At 38.8% G+C, this 19,723-nt stretch overlaps 1 protein-coding gene across 1 annotated transcript in view; it reads left to right on the plus strand.

Annotated features, from left to right (window-relative positions):
* Positions 1-19,723, plus strand: part of GUCA1C (guanylate cyclase activator 1C) — a 103,663-nt gene that overhangs the window by 9,488 nt on the left and 74,452 nt on the right. Inside the window, 3 exon segments of the mRNA XM_054700623.1 lie at positions 5,881-6,030; positions 16,454-16,541; positions 17,852-17,861. Of these exon segments, the coding sequence (XP_054556598.1) occupies positions 5,881-6,030; positions 16,454-16,541; positions 17,852-17,861 (248 nt within the window).

Consider the following 19,723-nt stretch of genomic DNA (forward strand, 5'->3'; position numbering starts at 1 on the left):
TTGGGATGTGAAAATTCATGAATTTTTCAGAGATAAGATTTTGTGAAAAGTAGCAGAAGGTTAATCTGTCAGAGGAAACAGTTTTGATCTGGAGCTGTAACTTGGTAAATTTTTGATTTGGATTATGTGTCTTCATTAATAAGAAGGTACATGAGAACCAATAAGTCTTACTACTTTTTAATTGTATTATCATTTTTTTAAGATTTATTTTTATTTTATTTATACAAGAACCGGGGTACAGGCCAGATGTGTGGGAGGGTGAGAGGATTCACCAGAGACAGAGTAGGGAACAGAACAGGTAGACTGACTGAAATACACTGCTGAGGGGAGTAGTGGGTGAGACAGGAGAGGTCTGCCGCGCCATGTGGGTTGCTTCGTGGCTAGCGGGGATCGAACTGGCACTGCAGAGGCTGTGGACAGCTTCACAGCACTGGGCTCAATTGCCTGCGCCACCAGGGAGGCCCTAATTGTATTATTTTTTATTGAGGAAATATTGGTTTACAGTACTGCATACGATTTGGGAGTATTCACCACCATCAAATTTAGGGGTATGTGTTCACACCACACCCACCACCAAAACCCTCAGAGCCTTCCATCATAGCCATTAGGCTGCCTCACTCCTGGCCCTCCCGCTCTGGTAGCCATAGTACAATGCCCAGCCATATACGTACAGCAGGTGTCACATCCACACCAACAGTTACCATTGTCATCATGTCTATTATTGTAATGATTGTTTCCAGTCCTGCAAAATGAATAACTGATTCCAGTACTAAAATTCTGCAATTAGTAATGGAATGACATTTCCCAGTTTATAAATTCATGGCTCTTTTATGGGACAAAACCCCAAAGCAGCTAGCTCTGAAATATACTAAGATACTAAAATATAAAGATACTAAGATGGTTCTTCAGTATCTTTTTCTCAGGGTCATTCGAACAGAGGGAATGACCTGCTAGGACCATGTTGGACACATCAGGTGGTGTCTGCATTGAGATTTCACCCAGGGGTTTTGCTAGGTGTGGAGAGTGAGGTATTAGTCTGCTACAGTGCAAGTGTGTGGGCCTAATGAAGAAAAATACTGAGCAAAGTTAGGATGGGCTGCACAGCTGTGGAGGCAATAGATTCCTAGCTGAGTACATGGGTGAAGACTAAGAAATGATCAAGGGAAGCAGGCCCAGGTCCTCAGGGGCAGTTGGGAATGTTTCCTGGGGAAACTATAGGCTTGGAGAGGCTGTTATCTATGGGGTGCTGGAAGCTAAAAGAATTCCAGGATGGATGTAAGAATTGCTCATTGAAGATACCAAGGAGCAGAAGAGATGAAGACAAGAGCACCTTTGGTTTTGCTGAGCCAGATGGCTCTGCGGGCAGGGTGAGGAGAGCCCTTGGAGTTGATTGCCTCCTGGAGACTAAGCAGCTTAGAGTGTCTAGGACAGCTTTGCCTTGGGCAGCAGTGGGAATGAAGGAAACACAGGCCCCAAGGCACTGAATCTCAGACACTCCTGGTCACCTTACTTTATACGGCATTGTTACCAAATAGTCACACCCTGGAATCCAGAAGGTACCGTATGGAATATGTTCCATCTACTCAAGTCTGTAGGTATCTCTTCCACCAGAAAGAGAATTCAACTGTAATGAGTTTTAAGGGCAATAGCAGATTACTTTATAAAAAGTTATCTTTTTATGTGCCTTATAGTTTTCATGCATTTTAGAACCCACAATAAAGCTTAAATTTGACATCTCCACATATATATTTTTTCTCTCTCCTTTTCTTTACCCCCTTACAAAATGACATGACATATTAGTGGATCCAGACTCCACTAAACTGCTATGCTTCCATATCTTTTTTTTTTTTTTAAAGATTTATTTATTTATGCATACAAGAGCTGGGATACAGGCCAGAGATGCAAGGGGTTGAGAGGATTCACCAGAGACAGAGTAGGGAACAGAACATGCAAACTGACTGAAATACACTGCTGAGCGGAGCAGCGGGTGAGCCAGGAGAGGTCTGCTGCACCATCTGAGTTGCTCCCTGGCCAGCCAGGTATCGAACTTGTGCTGCAGAGGCTGCGGATTGCTTCACAGTGCGGTGCTTAACCCCTTGCGCCACCAGGGAGGCCCTAAGCTTCCATATCTTGATCTCCATTTAACTCTTCCCTATAATTCACTCCATCCTGAGAACATAGTGTTCACACTGTGTTTTGGAGTTAAAATTATTTTTGCGTACATGCTCCCAGACTCACCTTCCTGAGGCTTACTAGAATGACAGTGTGCATCCAATTTTCTTCCCTCGTTCAACTTCAAATGAGTGTCCCGCCATGGCTAAACTAATTTTTTAGTATTTTGTAAAGCAGAATTATAAGAACAATTGTTGGGGTAATAGGATGAAGAGCTCTCATGCTAGGTTTGGCAGTGAAGGGACTGGGCAATGTTGATAACTGGAGCTTGAGCAGCAGGGTGTACTTGGAGGAGCAGATGGGAGAGGAAGGGGCTGTTGTGAAGAAATACATAAATTTCTTGAAGCTTGTGGTTGTTCCAGAAATGCAAGTACAGACTTTCCATTATTTTGAAATTAATTTTTGATTGTTAGGTTATTTTCGCATGATGATATATTTATTCTGAGACAACCATATGGGTCATAATTTTTCTAATTAGTCTTAATAAAGTTATGTAAATTCAAGTGAGAATAAACCACAATTACAATAGTCTTTTGGAGAGATGACTAGATAATAACATTGCCTACAAAGAAAGACATGGATAAGAAAACTGTGGTTTCTAAATCCCAAAATATGTAAGACTTATTTTGGGAAACATTTTTAAATGCAAACTCTTGGACCCCATTGGCTAGTTTTGATGCTGTTGTTTGTGCTAGGGGGTGTCTAGTGATCTGCTTATATCATTGTGATTCTGTGATTCTCATGCAGGAGGTCTATGAACCTTGCTCTGACTCAAGGCCAACAAGCATCAGACACCTCCAGACAGCTCTGTGTGCCACGGAATTCCTGTAGCTCAGCCACAGAAACAGGGACTTAACTGTGTTCCCTTGCAGAGCTCCAGAGAAAAGTCTTTGGCATTCTCTATTATGTTCTTTCTAGTCACATTTACAGAGACATCTCACCATTTCTGTGAGGCTTATCCTCCTCAGCTGTCTTTGAAATCTATAGATAAGCCAAAAACAGTATTTTTTCTTCGGATTTATAGAATAAGCATCAAAAATCCTTCTCTGATACTAACACGAGCTATCAAATCACATTCACCAGAGCCATCTCACCAATGCAAATTTCTATAAAATCTAGGCAGAAATAGTTTATTGTGGATAGTGAGGTTTAATTTGCCTTACTACATAAGAGTGCTAAAATGAAACAGGAAATATTTCACTTGCAGAAACTTTTGAAAGAGGATACACTTGTCTAAGTAGGGGGGTGTCCTCATCCATACTCAACTTTGGTTGTAGATTAACCAGGTTGAGTATTTTAAAATTTTTTAAATATTTATATTAGGAAATATTTATCCTAATCTCCTGGTTGGACTTTTCCCAGTGTTTTTAGTCACAATTGGAAGGTATTAAGGCTATCAATTACTGCGCCTAATCATAAAATGCCAAGGCAATCTAAAGGCAACATTGCTTAATCTGGACTGTTGCCATTCATCATGCAGATGACATCAACCATGTCATCACTGAAGCAGGACTTGTGAAAAGAAGCAAGCCATCATGAGCTATAATGTTTTCATGGAATCAGAATTATAACAAGCCAGAGGATCAACACTATAACAAGCCACCTCAGTCTTCACAAGAAAGTTGCACCCTTTGGTAAACACACATACTAACTACCCAGGAGACAGTTTTATTGGCTGCCCAGCCCAAGAGACATAGGAGGAATACATGGGAGCAGGTGTATCTATATCCTTTGCATCTGCTGGTCGTGTTTTCTAAAAAATAAATGGCTATGTCTTGCTGACACTGGAGATAAGATATCTTGATGTCATCTTAAATAAATTTCAATTGTATAAGAACATACATTCCTTGTCTCAGTCACAGTCTGCTAGGGATTAATAAGATGAAGTGGTAGCAATAGGAAAGGCACATGGTAAAGTGAGAGAAAAGGCGTGGCTGAACAAACTTCCTTTAGAAGACTGATTCAATCAGTCTCCAATGTGTTAATTAATAGAAGTTATACTTCATGCCTAAGCTGTAAAACATAAAAATATAGTGCCCAAATGTAGTGAAATGATTTTTCAATGGTTTCTTCTTATTGTTCTGACTATAGAGATAGAATATCCACACTGTAGAAAATTAAATAGTGTAATACATTTTGAAGACAATGCTGTAGTGATGAGCACATTGACTTCCAATATCTGAGATGATGTAGTTATCTTATAAAAAACACTAAAAAAGAAATTATTAATCAGTTAAACAGGCTTTGCTTCACATTCAGAACTGCTGTTGATTTCGCAGTTTTTCTTACAGATTTAGTGAAAGTAGACACAAAAACTTAAGACTCAAACATGTACCACTTTCCAGATGTGTAAGTCTGAAGTCTTTTATTTTGAGGAAAAGGGTCATATTCAGTTTTATAAATTGCACATGTCATCCCAAGTATTCCAAAGAGAATGCAGATGACAGCATGTTTTCTGGACTAGATCTAATCCCATTGGCATCTAACTCATATGGCAAAAAAACCCAACTGCAACAAAAAACCCAGAAACTGAGTTACACAACTCTCTGGAGCTGCCCATCTTTCTTAAGATAGTTGAGCATTTGGAAGAGCAGAGTTTGAAGTGTATAATTGTTAATGATGACAGACACTCCCTACCCAGCAATGCCCCACTTGCCAGCACAGTGGACATGCACTATTCCAAATGGCATCAGAAGAAGAAACTCTTCAATGTCAAACTAGAGGAGTTGCCAGGTTGGATACTGATGTGGGATTTCACCTCTAAAAGTGTTGCTGTAGCATTTCAAAGAGATTACTACCAGTATTACAACAAGCACATAAATGTGAAGAAAGGGAGCGTGGCTGGGATTTCTGTGGTACTGGTTGCTTAGGAGTGTGTCCACCACTGCCCTTCTAACAGGGAACTCAAACAAGAGCAGCTGCATAGGCACCACTGAAGAGGGCCTAGTGCAGAAGGCACACCCTGCATTCCTGACCTCCATCTTCTTTGCCTGGCCTCCCTGAATCCTTTCATATTCTCATTGAGAATTAACACTCAATAAAAGATGACTGGTTTGGAAAAAAAAATTGAGGGAGGCTGTGTGAATTTAAATGTTTTACTTATATAAAATAGGATGAGGGGAACTGTCTATGCAACACTTAAATTTTCAAAGACTGCCTAATACAACAAAATTCTTATCTTAAAAAAAGGTTCATATATTTCGATTCATACTGAAAGTGATACACTTAAAAGGCCTGGAGTTTAGCCGACCAAAAAGGTCCATCGGTTCCTATAAAAAGGTATGCAGAATTTAGCTACTTGATACATTTCTATTAAAATTTGCTACCTGATATTCTCGCTGAATGAACGACAAAACCCAAAAGTGTTCAGGAGAAGCCACCTCCAGGGTAAGGTGGGGAGGTGCTCAGTGGTGAGGACCCTGACTTCCATCACAAAATTTCAGAACAATTTCTTTGGCATAAAAAATAGACATATTCTCTAAAAGGTCAGTTACCTATAAAATGAAAGTTCCCTGTTTCCATACACTCTCCCCATGCATTTTTATTTTAATGAAGCAATAGGGAAAAGCTCTATGCTGAGATCTTGTGGGTTGTAAGTGGGTTGTGTTAAATCACACTAGAGGTCCTGTTCACGAATAATGACTTCTCAAATAAAAAACAATTGCCCTTCTCAAATATTAATTTCCCTTCCCACCTTGCTTTCCATAGGATGGACTTATTGACTTTTCAGAGTTTATTGATGCTGTAAATCTGGTTGTACAAGGAAAAATGGAGCAAAAATTAAATTGGTATTTTAAGTTGTATGATGCTGATGGAAACGGTTCGATTGACAAAAAGGAACTGCTGAACATCTTCGTGGTAAGTGAAGTAGTAAAATATCCCTTTGCAGGACATTGCATAATTAATTCCATTTCCTCCCTGTGGAGTTGGTGACCATGCTCTCTGTGGTTCAGTATTCTTGGGACATACATTTTGAATTGCCAAAGCAATGTAAGCTTCATTGTCCTCTTGGTTACTGCGTGTTTAACTGCAAATTGTCATTTTCTTCTCAGTTCAGTCCATGGGGAAGTTTCCAAATTTAGCAGAGTATTGATATGGAAAGTGAAATAGACATGCTATTCTAAAACAACTTATCTTATTCTCTGCCATGGTGCAAAACATCTGTTGGGGAGCAACTAAAATACAGGATGATTTATACAGTAATAAATATGGACTAAGATTGAAGATCCCATTCTTAGAACTAAAGTATTTGTAATAGATCGCTCTGGTAGCTCAGATCCTTGTTCAACATGCATGTTTATAAATCTCATTTCCATACCCCCACCAATAGAGTGGGGATAGTTATTACCAGATACTTATCATGAGATAAAAGAGACCCCAGAGTAAAAAATGACTAAGTGGAACCATGTACCTAAGTGAAGATAAATAAACTTTATGAATGCAAAATACTGAGTTTGTAGCCTAGAAACAAAGAGAATTAGAATCATGTCTAGAAAAAAATCTGTCCCAAATACTTTTATAGATAAGGCAGGTAAAATATTGACAAATATGTACTATCAATTTTAGTAAATATGAAAGAAAAAATAAATGAATAAAACTACAATTATAATTAAACATTTCAATAAATGGAAAAAAACATAAAATATAAGCTATTTTGCAATTGTAACAACCAACATCTGGCGAGAATTCAAGAGCAGAATACTAATATTGCCACCACTTTAATCTCATATCAATCATTCACACCAAAAAGTACTAAGGTGAATTTTGTTTTGTTTTTTTTTTTTTTGAGTGTACAGTATTTTATTTATTTATTTATTTTTGTTTCTAATTTTTTTTTAATAATAAATTTTATTGTTATATTCCCCATACAATTGCAGCCCCCCCATTCTGACCCCAATCCCTCCCCTCCCGCCCCCCCCCAAAAAAAGTGTCTCTGGTTCATAGTTTTTTGTTGATTTTGATTTTCACTTTCTTATAGTCATTTTCCTGGTCCCTTATTTAAGTTTTCTAGATTCCTGCTATGAGTGAGACCATCCGGTATTTTTCTTTTTCTTTTTGGCTTATTTCGCTGAGCACGATCCCTTCCAGCGCCATCCATGTTGCTGCAAATTGCATGTGTTTATCTTTTTTGAATGCTGAGTAATATTCCATGGTATATATGTACCACATCTTCTTGATCCAGTCATCTATTTTTGGGCATTTGGGTTGTTTCCAAAGCTTAGCTATTGTAAACAGTGCTGCTATAAACATAGGGGTGCAGGTGTTCTTTGGAATTGATGTTTCTGTGTCCTTTGGGTAAATACCTAGGAGTGGAATTGCTGGATCATATGGAAGCTCTATGTTTAGTAGGTCCAGAAATCTCCACACAGCTTTCCACAGTGGTTGGACCAGTTTGCACTCCCACCAACAGTGCAGAAGAGTTCCTTTTTCTGCACACCCTCGCCAGCATTTGTTGTTGCTAGTTTTTTTAATATGTGCCATTCTCACTGGTGTAAGATGGTATCTCATGGTAGTTTTGATTTGCATTTCCCTGATGGCAAGTGATGTTGAACATTTTTTCATATGCCTGTTGGCCATTTGCATTTCCTCTGCAGAGAAGTTTCTTTTTAGCTCTTCTGCCCATTTTTTGACTGGATTATTTTCTTTGTTGTTGTTGAGTCTCATCAGCTCTTTGCAGATTTTTGTGATCAGTCCTTTATCATTAGTGTTGTGTGCAAAAATGTTCTCCCAGTTGGTGGGGTTTCTCTTTGTTTTTGTTATTGTCTCTTTTGCTGTGCAGAAGCTCTTTAATTTGATGTAGTCCCAGCTGTTTATCTTTGCCTTCACTATCACTGCTTTGGGTGATGTGTCTGTAAAGATGTCTTTGATGTGCAAATCACGTAGTGTTTCGCCTATATTTCCTTCTATATATTTTATGGTTTCAGGTCTTATGTCTAGTTCTTTAATCCATTTTGAGTTGATTTTTGTGTATGGTGTGAGGTAGTGGTCAAGCTTCATTCTTTTGCATGTAGCGACCCAGTTTTCCCAGCACCATTTATTGAACAAACTTTCTTTGCTCCAATGCATAGTCTTTGCTCCTTTGTCAAAGATTAGTTGACCATAAATCTGTGGGTTTATTTCTGGATTTTCTATTCGATTCCATTGGTCTGTATGTCTGTTCTTGTTCCAATACCATGCAGTTTTGATGATTATGGCTTTGTAGTATAGTTTGAAGTCTGGGAGTGTAATGCCTCCATTCCCTTCTTTTTTTTTCAGGAGAGCTTTGGCTATTCGGGGTTTTTTGTGATTCCATATGAATTTCATCAATAATTGTTCTATTTCTTTGAAGAATGACATTGAAATTTTGATTGGAATAGCATTGAATCTGTATATTGCTTTTGGAAGAATGGCCATTTTAATAATGTTTATTCTTCCAATCCATGAGCAGGGGATGTCTCTCCATTTCTTTGTGTCTTCTTCTATTTCTTTTAACAGTGTTTTATAGTTTTCTTTGTATATGTCCTTTACCTCTTTTGTTAGATTTATTCCCAAATATTTGATTTTTTTTGTTTCAATAACAAAAGGGATGGTTTTTTTGATTTCTTCTTCTTCAGATTTATTGTTTGTGTATAGGAAGGCTACTGACTTTTGCGTGTTGATTTTGTATCCTGCCACTTTACTGAACTGATTGATGAGTTGAATTAGCTTTTCTGTGGAGTTTTTGGGGTTCTCTATGTATAATATCATATCGTCTGCAAATAGTGATAGTTTGACTTCTTCTTTTCCTATTTGGATTCCTTGGATGTCTTTCTCTTGTCTTATTGCCCTGGCTAGGACTTCCAGTATTATATTGAAAAGCAGTGGTGAGAGTGGACATCCTTGTCTTGTTCCAGATCTTAATGGAATTGCTTTCAGCTTTTCACCATTGAGAATGATACTGGCTGTTGGCTTGTCATAGATGGCCTTTATGATGTTGAGGTATGTTCCTTGTATCCCAAGAATTTCAAGGGCTTTTATCATGAATGGGTGTTGCACTTTGTCGAAAGCTTTCTCAGCATCTATTGATATTATCATATGGTTTTTATATTTCTTTTTGTTGATGTGTTGGATAACGTTGATTGATTTTCGGATGTTAAACCATCCTTGTGCCCCTGGAATGAATCCAACTTGGTCGTGGTGAATTATCTTATGGATACATTGTTGGATTCTGATGGCTAAAATTTTATTGAGGATTTTTGCATCAGTGTTCATTAGGGAGATTGGCCTGTAGTTTTCCTTTTTTGTGTTGTCCTTGTTCGGTTTTGGTATTAGTGTAATGTTGGCTTCATAGAACGTGTTTGGTATTGTCCCTTCCTTCTCAATTTTTTGGAAGAGTTTGTGAAGGATAGGCACTAATTCGTCTCTGAATGTTTGGTAGAATTCATTTGTAAATCCATCAGGTCCTGGGCTTTTGTTTTTGGGGAGGTTTTTGATTACCATTTCAATTTCGCTAATTGTAATTGGTCTGTTTAGGTGTTCTATTTCTTCTTTATCTAGCTTTGGGTGATTGTAGAGTTGTAGGAATTTGTCCATCTCCTCTAGATTGTTAAACTTGTTTCCATATAACTGTTCATAGTAGTTACTGATTATTCTTTTGATTTCTGCTGTGTCCGTTGTGATTTCTCCTCTTTCATTGATGATCCTGTTTATTTGTGCTTTCTCCCTTTTTTCCTTTGTGAGCCTGGCTAGGGGTTTGTCTATTTTATTGATTTTTTCAAAGAACCAGCTTTTGGTTTCATTGATCTTTTGGATTGTTTTTTTAGTTTCAATTTCATTTATTTCTGCTTTGGTTTTTATTATTTCTTTTCTTCTACTGGTTTTGGGGTTTTTTTGTTGTTCTTTTTCTAGATCTTTGAGCTTCGAGATTAGGTTGTTTCTTTGAGTTCTTTCTTGTTTCTTGATGTGAGCTTCTATTGCTATATATTTTCCTCTTATTACTGCTTTTGCTGCATCCCATACATTTAGGATATTGGTGTCCTCCTTGTTGTTCAATTCAAAAAATTTTTAATTTCTTCTTTGATCTCCTCATTAGTCCAGTGGTCTTCCAGTAGTATGGTTTTTAATCTCCATGAGGTAGGAAAGTTCCTTGCCTTCTTTTTATGGTTTATTTCTAGTTTGATGCCTTCATGGTCAGAAAAGATGGTTGATATGATTTCAATCTTGGTGTATCTGTTGATGTTTGTCTTGTGCCCCAGTATGTGATCGATCCTGGAGAATGATCCGTGTGCGCTTGAGAAAAATGTGTACTCCGTTTTTTTGGGGTTTAGTGTTCTATAGATGTCTGTTAAGCCCAATTGCTCTAGGTCCTTATTTAGAGCTTTGGTTTCTTTACTTATTTTTTGTCTTGTTGATCTATCCATTGTTGATAGTGGTGTGTTGAAGTCTCCCACTACGTATGTGTTTTCTCTGATGTCTGTTTTCAGAGAGGACAACAGTTGTCTGATATATTTTGGTGCTCCTTCGTTTGGTGAGTATATGTTAATGAGTGTTATTTCTTCTTGAAGTATTGTCCCCTTGATCATAATGTAGTGACCATTGGGGTCTCTTTTTATCTTTTTGAGTTTGAAATCTGTTTTATCTGATATAAGTATAGCTGTTCCTGCTTTCTTTTTTGGTCCATTTGCTTGTAGAATTGTTTTCCATCCTTTAACTTTGAGCCTATTTTTATCTTTTGTAGCTAAATGTGTTTCCTGGAGACAGCAAAAGGTTGGGTTTTGTTTCTTAATCCAGGCTGCAACTCTGTGTCTTTTTATTGAAGAGTTTAGTCCATTTACATTTAGAGTTAATATTGATATGTTAACATCTGTATTTGCCATTGTGTTTGTCTTTCCTTTGATTTTATTTATTTATTCTTTTAATAACTTTTTTTTTTTGGCCTTCTTTCATTGTTATTCGTCCCTCTGAGGTTCTGGCTTTAGGATTCCTTGTAGTATTTTTTGGAGTGGGGGTTTAGTTGCAATGAAATTCCGGAGTTTCTGTTTGTCTGGGAAGGTCCATATTCTTTCTTCAAAGAGGAAGGAGAGCTTTGCGGGATAGAGTATTCTTGGTTGGCATCTGTTTTCTTGGAGTCTGTTGACTATGTCCCTCCACTCTCTCCTTGCCCGTAGTGTTTCTTCGGAGAAGTCTGATGTCAGCCTGATTGGCTTTCCTTTGAATGTTATCTGTTTCTTCCCTCTTGCCAGCTTCATTATTTTTTCCTTGTCCTGGATTCTAGGGAGCTTTACTATTATGTGTCTTGCTGTATTTTTTCTTTCGTCGTGGAAGTTTGGTGTTCTTCTTGCTTCTTGTATATCAATTTTCAGCTCCTTCTTCACATTTGGGAAGTTCTCTTCAATTATCTCTTTGAATATTTTCTCTGTTCCTACTTCTCTCTCCTCTCCTTCTGGTATTCCTATAACTCTTATATTTCCTTTCCTCATGGAGTCAGATAGTTCCCGAAGTCTTTCTTCATTCTTTTTCCTTCGTACTTCTCTTTCCTTTTCTGTTTTGGCTCTTTTTATTTCTGTGTCTTCAAGAGCACTTATTCGTTCTTCCATTTCATCAATTCTGCTTTCATTGCTTTTCCCAGAATTCTTTAGTTCTTCCACTAATTCTTTGATCTCCTGCATTTCTTTTACTTCCCTCTTTAGGGACTCAATTTCATTCTTCTGATCGTTGATTATTTTTCCCTTATCATTGTTTTCCTTTATGACTTCTGTCAGTTTTTTAATCACAGCAATTTTAAATTCTCTTTCTGGAAGGCTCAGAAGTTCTTCCAAGTTACTGTCGTTGCCATCTGGGGGCTGGTTTTCTTTTTGTGGTGTGCTTTTTCTCTGGAGAGTTGCTAGGTTGCGTGTGGTTCTTCTCCTCCCTACTGTCTGTTTTCTAATTTGCCGTATGCGTTGGGACACTGTGTTGTTGGGACTGGCCGGCATCTTGGGTGGGCTTCTCTGCTCCCCTCTGGTTCCTCCAGGAGTCATCTGTCAGTTTCAAGCAGTCTTTATTGGAGAAAGGTCCCTGTCCTAAAATGCCAATGTGGGGACACACTCCCCTGTGCACCTGGTTTGCCCCAGCGGTGGGTTCCTGTTGCCCCTCTGGGCTTGGACTGCAGGCCAGAGGGGGTCTGGCGTGGGCGAACTTCCCCTGCTCACCTCTGGCTCCTGAGGAAGCCTTGTGCAGGTAGTCTTTACTGAAGAAATGTCCCTGTTCTAAAATGGTGATGTGGGACACACTCCCTGCGCGTCCAGTCTCAGGCACATTCTTCTGCGCGCCTGGTCTGCCCCGGCTGTGGGTGCTCGCTCTCCCTGTGGGCTCAGACTACTTGTTTGGAAGGGTCCCGGTGTGGGCTAACTCCCCAGCTGGCCACTAGCTCCTTCAGGAGCCTGTGCTGGCTTCAAGTCGCTAGGTGGCGCCAGAGATCTCTCCTAGAGCCCTTGGGGAGCTGATTTTCCACCCCGTGGGACAGGGAGCAGAGCGGGGATGGTAGGGTACACCTCAACGGCTTTGGGGTGCTGTGTCTGCCTTGTGCCCCACCGTCGTGGGGAACCCACGCCCCTAATTTCGTGCCCCGGGTCTCAGTTCCAAAGCCCTCAGTTCCAGGACGCGGGCTGTAGCCCAGTTCAGTGGCGCGGGAATGGCGCCTTTTGCATCGCTCCTGTGCCTGGACGCCTGGTTCCTGCTCACTCAGGGAGGGACCTTCACCTCAGTGAGGACCTCCGCGCGTCTCCCTGCAAGCCTAGGTCGTCTCCCAAGCCTAGGTCGCAGGCGCGGGGACCTGGGCAGCCGCGATCCAGGTCTGCACTTGCTTTTCAAGCGCGCCAAGCACGCCGCGTTTCCGCGCAGGCTTACTGGCAGCCCGGGCTGTGTGCGCGTCTCCCGGGGTCTTTGTTCTTCTCTAATGGCGCCCGGAGCCGTTAGCTCACCGCCGAGGCGAATCCTGCAGGGTTCGCCTCAGCTCCCGTTCACGGGGTGTGGTGGCTGCAATAGTTCCTTTCCACTCACAGTCCCGCTTGCTGCGTCCTTTGTTCTTGTGGGCCGTTTTGGTTTGTTGTTTTCCTCCTCTCTGCCGGTCGGAGAGTGCCCACTAAGGTGAATTTTGTAACTGAACTCTGTAAGCATTAAAAATCAGCAATTCTGCATACATTATTGTATGTTGCAGCACAAAATTAAGAATCTAAAATATTCAATAGTTTCTAACCCCATGTATATTTTGAATTATACTCTTAAATATACCCAAGCTTATTTTTTTAAACAGTTAATGTGTAATACAATATATAATATTAAGGGATTACTCCAAAGCAGTGCTCATAGCAGGGCTCTTATGCTGGAATCAAAGGATCTGCATCTTCAAGAATCCTTCCTTGCAAGCCTCAAAGTAAAGGGCATTGTCTTGCCTACATGCTATCCGTTTTGGGGGGAAGGATTCTCAAAACAAAGTAAGAACTAAAAGGTAAAAGAGATTTTGTTTAAATCTTATGGGAAAATTTATATATTCATCAATTAAGATGTTTAAGTCATGGAAAGAAAAATATCATGTAAGCTGAGATTTTCTTTAAAATGTTTAGGTACAGAGCAAAAAGAAGGTAGGAACTGGAGATAATATAAGCACAGACCTAAATTAATTTGACAATTGGTTAGTATTTGTCACCAATTAAATTAATAAATATTAAAAAGCAAGAAGATATAATTTTGCAAGGGCACAGTAAGAAGGACATCCTCACACACTGTGGAGGGAACATAAGTGAATATAACATCCCTGGAAATTTAGTAATCTGTATCAAGACACTTATCTTCATTTTAGAATTCATTACTTCTTTTTTTGGTCAGGAAAAAAAGTCATCTCATCAAGATGAAAGTTCGGATTTGCATCATAGACTCACTTAAAATAAAATTACTAAAGATAGTAAAAATAAAAAAAACTAAAATAAGGAAATGTTTAAGTAAATTAACTCAATATGAACTTATTAAAAATTAGTGATTTGTGAACATACTTTCTATATAAAAGCAAATGGAAAAAAGCAGGATAAGGAATAAGAGATACTGTAAAATATAAGTTCTCTCAACACATAACAGGATGTTAAAATGCAAGAGTATAAGACAGAATTTACAAAGGAACTAGTCACATCTTCATCACACCTCAGGTTTATAAAATGGTCAAGAGGAGGATTTTTGAGGATTGTTGGACAAGGTTTGTTAGGTAAGCGCTCTCACGTCAGTAGAATAGAATCTAAGCACTTTGACCATTTAAATATGAATTCATCCTGCCTTTTGAGGAACAGAACATTCCAGTGTTTAAGTTATACCTGAAAATCTAAAGAAGCAGACTCTGGCAGCAGAGTAGAAGGGTGACGTTTAGGAAGAATCTGCATTCCTAGAATTTGTTGGGATGAAAGATGCTAAAGTATTTCCATGGGTTAGACATGGGCCACTATGAAAGGAAGTTGGCATGGAGTTGTCTTGGACCTTATCCCACTGAACCAATGGACGCCTGAGGAAACCTTAGAAGGAGAAATCTAGATGCAGAGCAAGAGAAAAGTTTTCAACCAGGAATGATTTTGCACTTCCCCTCATCAGGATCATTTGGCAATTTCTGGAGACATTGGTTATCAACTGGGGAGTGGAGAGGATGTGGTGCTAGTGCTGGCTATTAGTTAGGGCCCAGGGATGCTGCTAAACATTCTCTAATGTGCAGGACAGTTCTGAATGAGAAGGAATTGTCTTGTCCAAAGTGTCATTTGTATAGATATTGAGAAACCCAGCTCTGGAGCCTGCGGATGGAGCTTCAAGTGATCAGAGTCTTAGCAATTAACTCGGATTTTCAGAGAAAGAGCACACTTCCACACCTGCCATCCAAAGAGCTGAGAAGCTAGATAATCGGGACAGTTCCTGCCATGTCAGAGTGCTCCTGCTCCCAGGTAGAGACTGGTGAGAGAAGGGCCTGGGAAACAGGAGTCAACGTGCTGCATGAAGAAGCAAAGACTACTGCTACATGTGGAAGGAAAGAAGGAAAAAAGCTATGCCTCCTGGCTCCCCCTCCTCCTGCTGTTCCCCCAACAAGAGGGAAAACACAGATCACACTGACCACCCCCTCCAAAAACAACCCCATAGGCCTCATGAACCTCCCAGTCTATCTTTCACTCTCACATATTGCCCAGATATGAATGATGGATAAATTCTAGAAATTTCACAATCTTTATTATGACTTCCCCATGTGGTCTATTATCACTTCAGGATGTGAGAATATTGGATACTCAGCCAAATTTTTTAGGCTTTTGGGACACATGCCAAAACACTGAGAAACTAAAAATGTTCATTAATTCAATGCTATGTGTTTTTAATCATTACTCTAAAAACTATGTTATATTTAACTGTGAGGTCTCCACTTGCTAAGGTCTAGAGTGGTGCTTTGCCAGCACTGTTTATTATGATTAATCCTGGATTCAGGATTAGTAATGCTTGGGAAGCAGCAAAAGAAAGTCATATTTCAGACCATGCCCTCTAATTGAAATATGTTGCCAGCAGTTTTTTTTTAAGATCCCTTCATATTCAATCAAGATAGCTACATTTAAAATTCCAGATGATTAATTCCCTCCCCTCTTTTATTTTATTATGAATTTCTACATCAAATATGGGTCATTTAATTTAATGGCTTGGGGTGTGGGGAAGGGAGAAAGTAGTTAAATCTTCCCTCTAGGAAAGCTGGAAATGTCATTTTCCCTGGGTCCCCTGACAGCTCTTATGATGAAAAGGTGGTGGCAGGGCGAGAGAGATGTTCAACCTCCTTCTAAGGCACATGCATATCTGTCTTGTCTATAAAATGGCACAAAAGACCAAGGAGCCAGTAGCAGGAGGCTACTGGCAATCATAAATGTAAATGTGCTTCATGAAGAAGCAAAGAGTATGTTTTATGATCATCCACAAGATCAAAGTCAACCCGCCTGAAATCTAAAACATTGTCTATTTTCTGGGTCCAGAATTCTTTTGACAGTGACCACTACAATTTTCTCTCCCATGGGCTCTTTGCATCTTTATTACTTAATGTATTGAATGGATCCCTTTGTGCTATATGAAAGACTTCATGCTGTTTGTAGTTAATTTAATTTCTTAAGAGGTCATTACCCAGAACTGATATGCAACCTTTATATTTATTTCAATACCTGGAACAGGTGGGATAGCAAAACTTACATTAATAGATCCCTAAATTCTATCATACTGTGGTAGAAAGATTGCATAGTGTATTTGCTTCCAGCAAAATTAAACTCTCTGATTTAATTTTCCTTTGTAGGCGATGCAAACCCTCAATGGTCAGCAAATTCTGAGTCCTGAAGAATTCACCAACCTAGTGCTTCATAGAATTGATACAAGCAATGATGGTAAGAAAGCTACTTTCCTTAAGCTCACTTTTCTCAGCAAGTAGGAAGATGTGGTGGTGAGTGCCACTGAGACCAAAGCGTGAACCTTTCAAGAAAACCTTAGTTTTTGGGCTTCAGAATTTGATAATTTCAATTGGTACAATTGGTACAATTCAATTGAGTAAATATTTATCATATTTATATTGGGATATATGAAGAAGAGTAAATGGAAATATAGCAAAGAAAAGTAGAAGAATGAGAGAAAAGGGCCCTCTGCTACTTTCTCTGAGATATATTCTAGTCATTATTTCCTTTTTGGTGGAGGTTTCTCATCTACTTACAAATAAATGTTTTCCCTTATACAGAAATCCTGCCTTCAATAATCCCATCTTCTTCTGTCATCAGATTTCTCCCTTTTCCATTATGTTTTTCTGGAAAGAATTGGCTTAACTTATCTCCGTTTTTACTCTTTCTGTCTTTTCTACATTTCTGTTCTTTCTTCTCACTTATCCACTTGCTCTTTCTAATTTATATGGGTTCCCCTTTAACTCAGAAGAGGTGCGCTTTTTTTTTAGAGGCAGGAGTGAAAAGAGAAGACACAGATATTCCAGAAGGGGAAGTGCTTACACCAAGTGTTTTTGGTTTCACTTAACTGGTAGGTGAGCATATTGACCTGAGATTGAGGCAGAACATCTACAGTCCTCAAAAAATACACATTTTGTCATTGTGGAAAATATGACATTAGTAAGGGTTTTTTTTTTGTTTTTTTTTAAAGAATGGGTTTATATGAGGCATTGGAATTCAGCCATGATTATCATCAATCCAAAGTATCTCCACAGAATAAACCTGCCTGTTCTGGGTCACTTCTCACAGTGGACACTAGAGGGAAGTGCAGACCATGCTGGGTGTGGCAGAATGAGTTGGTGAGGAGGCTTCAAAAGAGTTCAAAAGAAATCAGTGTTCTGAATGAGATGAATGATTAGATGAGTGCATAATTCCAGAAAAACAATCTGGAAGTGTTTCAATAACATCAATCTTCTTCTTTACTTAAGTAACTAGTTCTAGGTCTGCCTTGCCTATATCTCAAGCCAGCATATTCACTTACTAGTTTACCCAAATCAAAGTAATTTTGTCTAATTATTTATATTTGTATCTATATGGATCAATAATAAAATTTCAGTTTCCATTAAAGTTTGCAAGGAACAGACTACCTAGATTGGTAGGGAGGTAAAAGCCAAGAAAGAACCAGATAAATGTAGTATGGAGAGTCTTATGAGGTCTTATGAAAACATTATTTGGAATAATCACTGAAAATGGTCATCATCAAACAGGAGAATTACTGTAGGTTTTGTTATGTTTATGGGATCCTTACATGTTCTTTGTTTGGGCTAACTCCTTAGATAATGAACAAAGAGTGCTGAGTTAGTGTTGGATGTATTAGATTAGTATTAGATGAAGCAGCTGGGACATCAATAAAACGGGAAATGTGGTTGGAAGTGGCCTAGGAATAGAGAGAATTGGGTTGAAAAGGAATATGAATCCAGAAGAGAGAAGGTATTGCTCAGACAATAACTGAAATTAACTGTTAGGGAGATGGGCTCTTTGACCTGGAAGAATATGTCAGAAGTTATGGTTTTTGAAATAACTAATAGAACTAATGATATCAATCATTTTGATTTGATACAAAGTTGCATTTATGGAAAAAACATATCATTGGCTTTTGCAAAAGGAAGATCTCAAACTAGTTGCACTTTGGAATAAAAATGAACTGTGTCTTAGCAAAGATATATACAGGGCTGACACTGATAGAATGTGCTTTTATATGGAATTTATTAGGAGCTATTTTCAGAGGTAGCTGGGTCGTTTCCATGTATCAGGAAAAAGGTGCTAAAATTGTACTTTTGAGAAAAGGTAGCCCAGTTAGTGTACAAACTTCAGAATATGTAAACATGAACTTATCAGCAAAAGTTAACTGCCATTGGTTAAGTGGCACTGCGTACCAGACAGAAATTGAAGGGATATTCTTTTTTCTCATTACACCTTTCTGTAGAGTTTGAAATTTTTTACTATGAGCTTGGATTACTGTTCAGATTCAACAAGTCAGTTTTGTTTTCATATTAACAACAAAGACATCCTGAAAGAGAGCTTGAAGAGAATCAGAAAGACAGAAAATTCCAGCTCAACATTCAATATGACTGAAGAATAAAAACAGAACAGCAAGACAAGTGAGGATAAGTGATTAAGCATGGAATTCTGCAGCCTTCCCTACTAGAAGAATAGCAATCTGCATTCTGCCATGCACTGGTTATAAGTCGTTCTTGACATGATTTAGGAAGATTTATAGATGCTATTCACAACATCAAGTGCCCAGGCAAGTTTGACATAGCACCAAATAGCACAGGGACAGGGAAGACTTAACTAGCTCATAATAATAAACTGTGAAAGTGAAAAGAGACAGAATGAGGTCAAAGAAGAAATGAAATAGGGTAACCATTAAGCAGATATTTTAGGAAAAAGAAAACAGGGACAGAACATAAAAGAAGACTTTTTTTGAGTGATTTACCAGAAAGACCAGTGTTTTATCCTGGAGCATTGAGGAGAGCTGTGAGGTCAAACTGGAAAACTGGCAACTACCAGGAATTGAAAAGGAATAGAGTTACTGTGTAAGAAAAGAAACTGTTGCTCATAAAACTCTTCTATAAAGTGCTTCTGATGCCTCCAGTGCGCTTTGCTAATGAGTACCAACCTGTGTGATTTAAAATCTTCACTTGCATCCTCCCTTGAAAATCTGGCCATTCTTATGTCCTGAGTACCTTCTCCCTTCCTATCTGTGCTAATATCCCAGCCCTTGCACAATTTTTCATGAAATTGTAACTTAAAAGAATTAGAAAGAATTGGAAAAAAATCTTGTTTTTTTCAGACTGGTTTAAAAACCAGGATGACTTTTTTAGAGCAAAAATGCTGATATAGGTATACACAATAAATATTGGCTTTTGTGGGGGAAGGGAGTAATTTTTTGTTTTTCAGGTGCCTATGGGAAGAAATACATGAGGCAGAAATAGCAACAGGATATTGCAACCAGGACTGAAGAAAATGTTCATGATAGCTGCACTGTTACCAATGCAACTGCTGAGATTGGTAGTGAGTCATCTAAGAACACCCAAAACATGGCTCTCTGGGAGCAGAAAACAGGTTCCCCGACA

This window comes from Talpa occidentalis, unplaced genomic scaffold, assembly GCF_014898055.3.
Source record: "Talpa occidentalis isolate TD23 unplaced genomic scaffold, MPIMG_talOcc4v2.1 talOcc4.4, whole genome shotgun sequence".
In the NCBI taxonomy this organism is placed as follows: domain Eukaryota; kingdom Metazoa; phylum Chordata; class Mammalia; order Eulipotyphla; family Talpidae; genus Talpa; species Talpa occidentalis.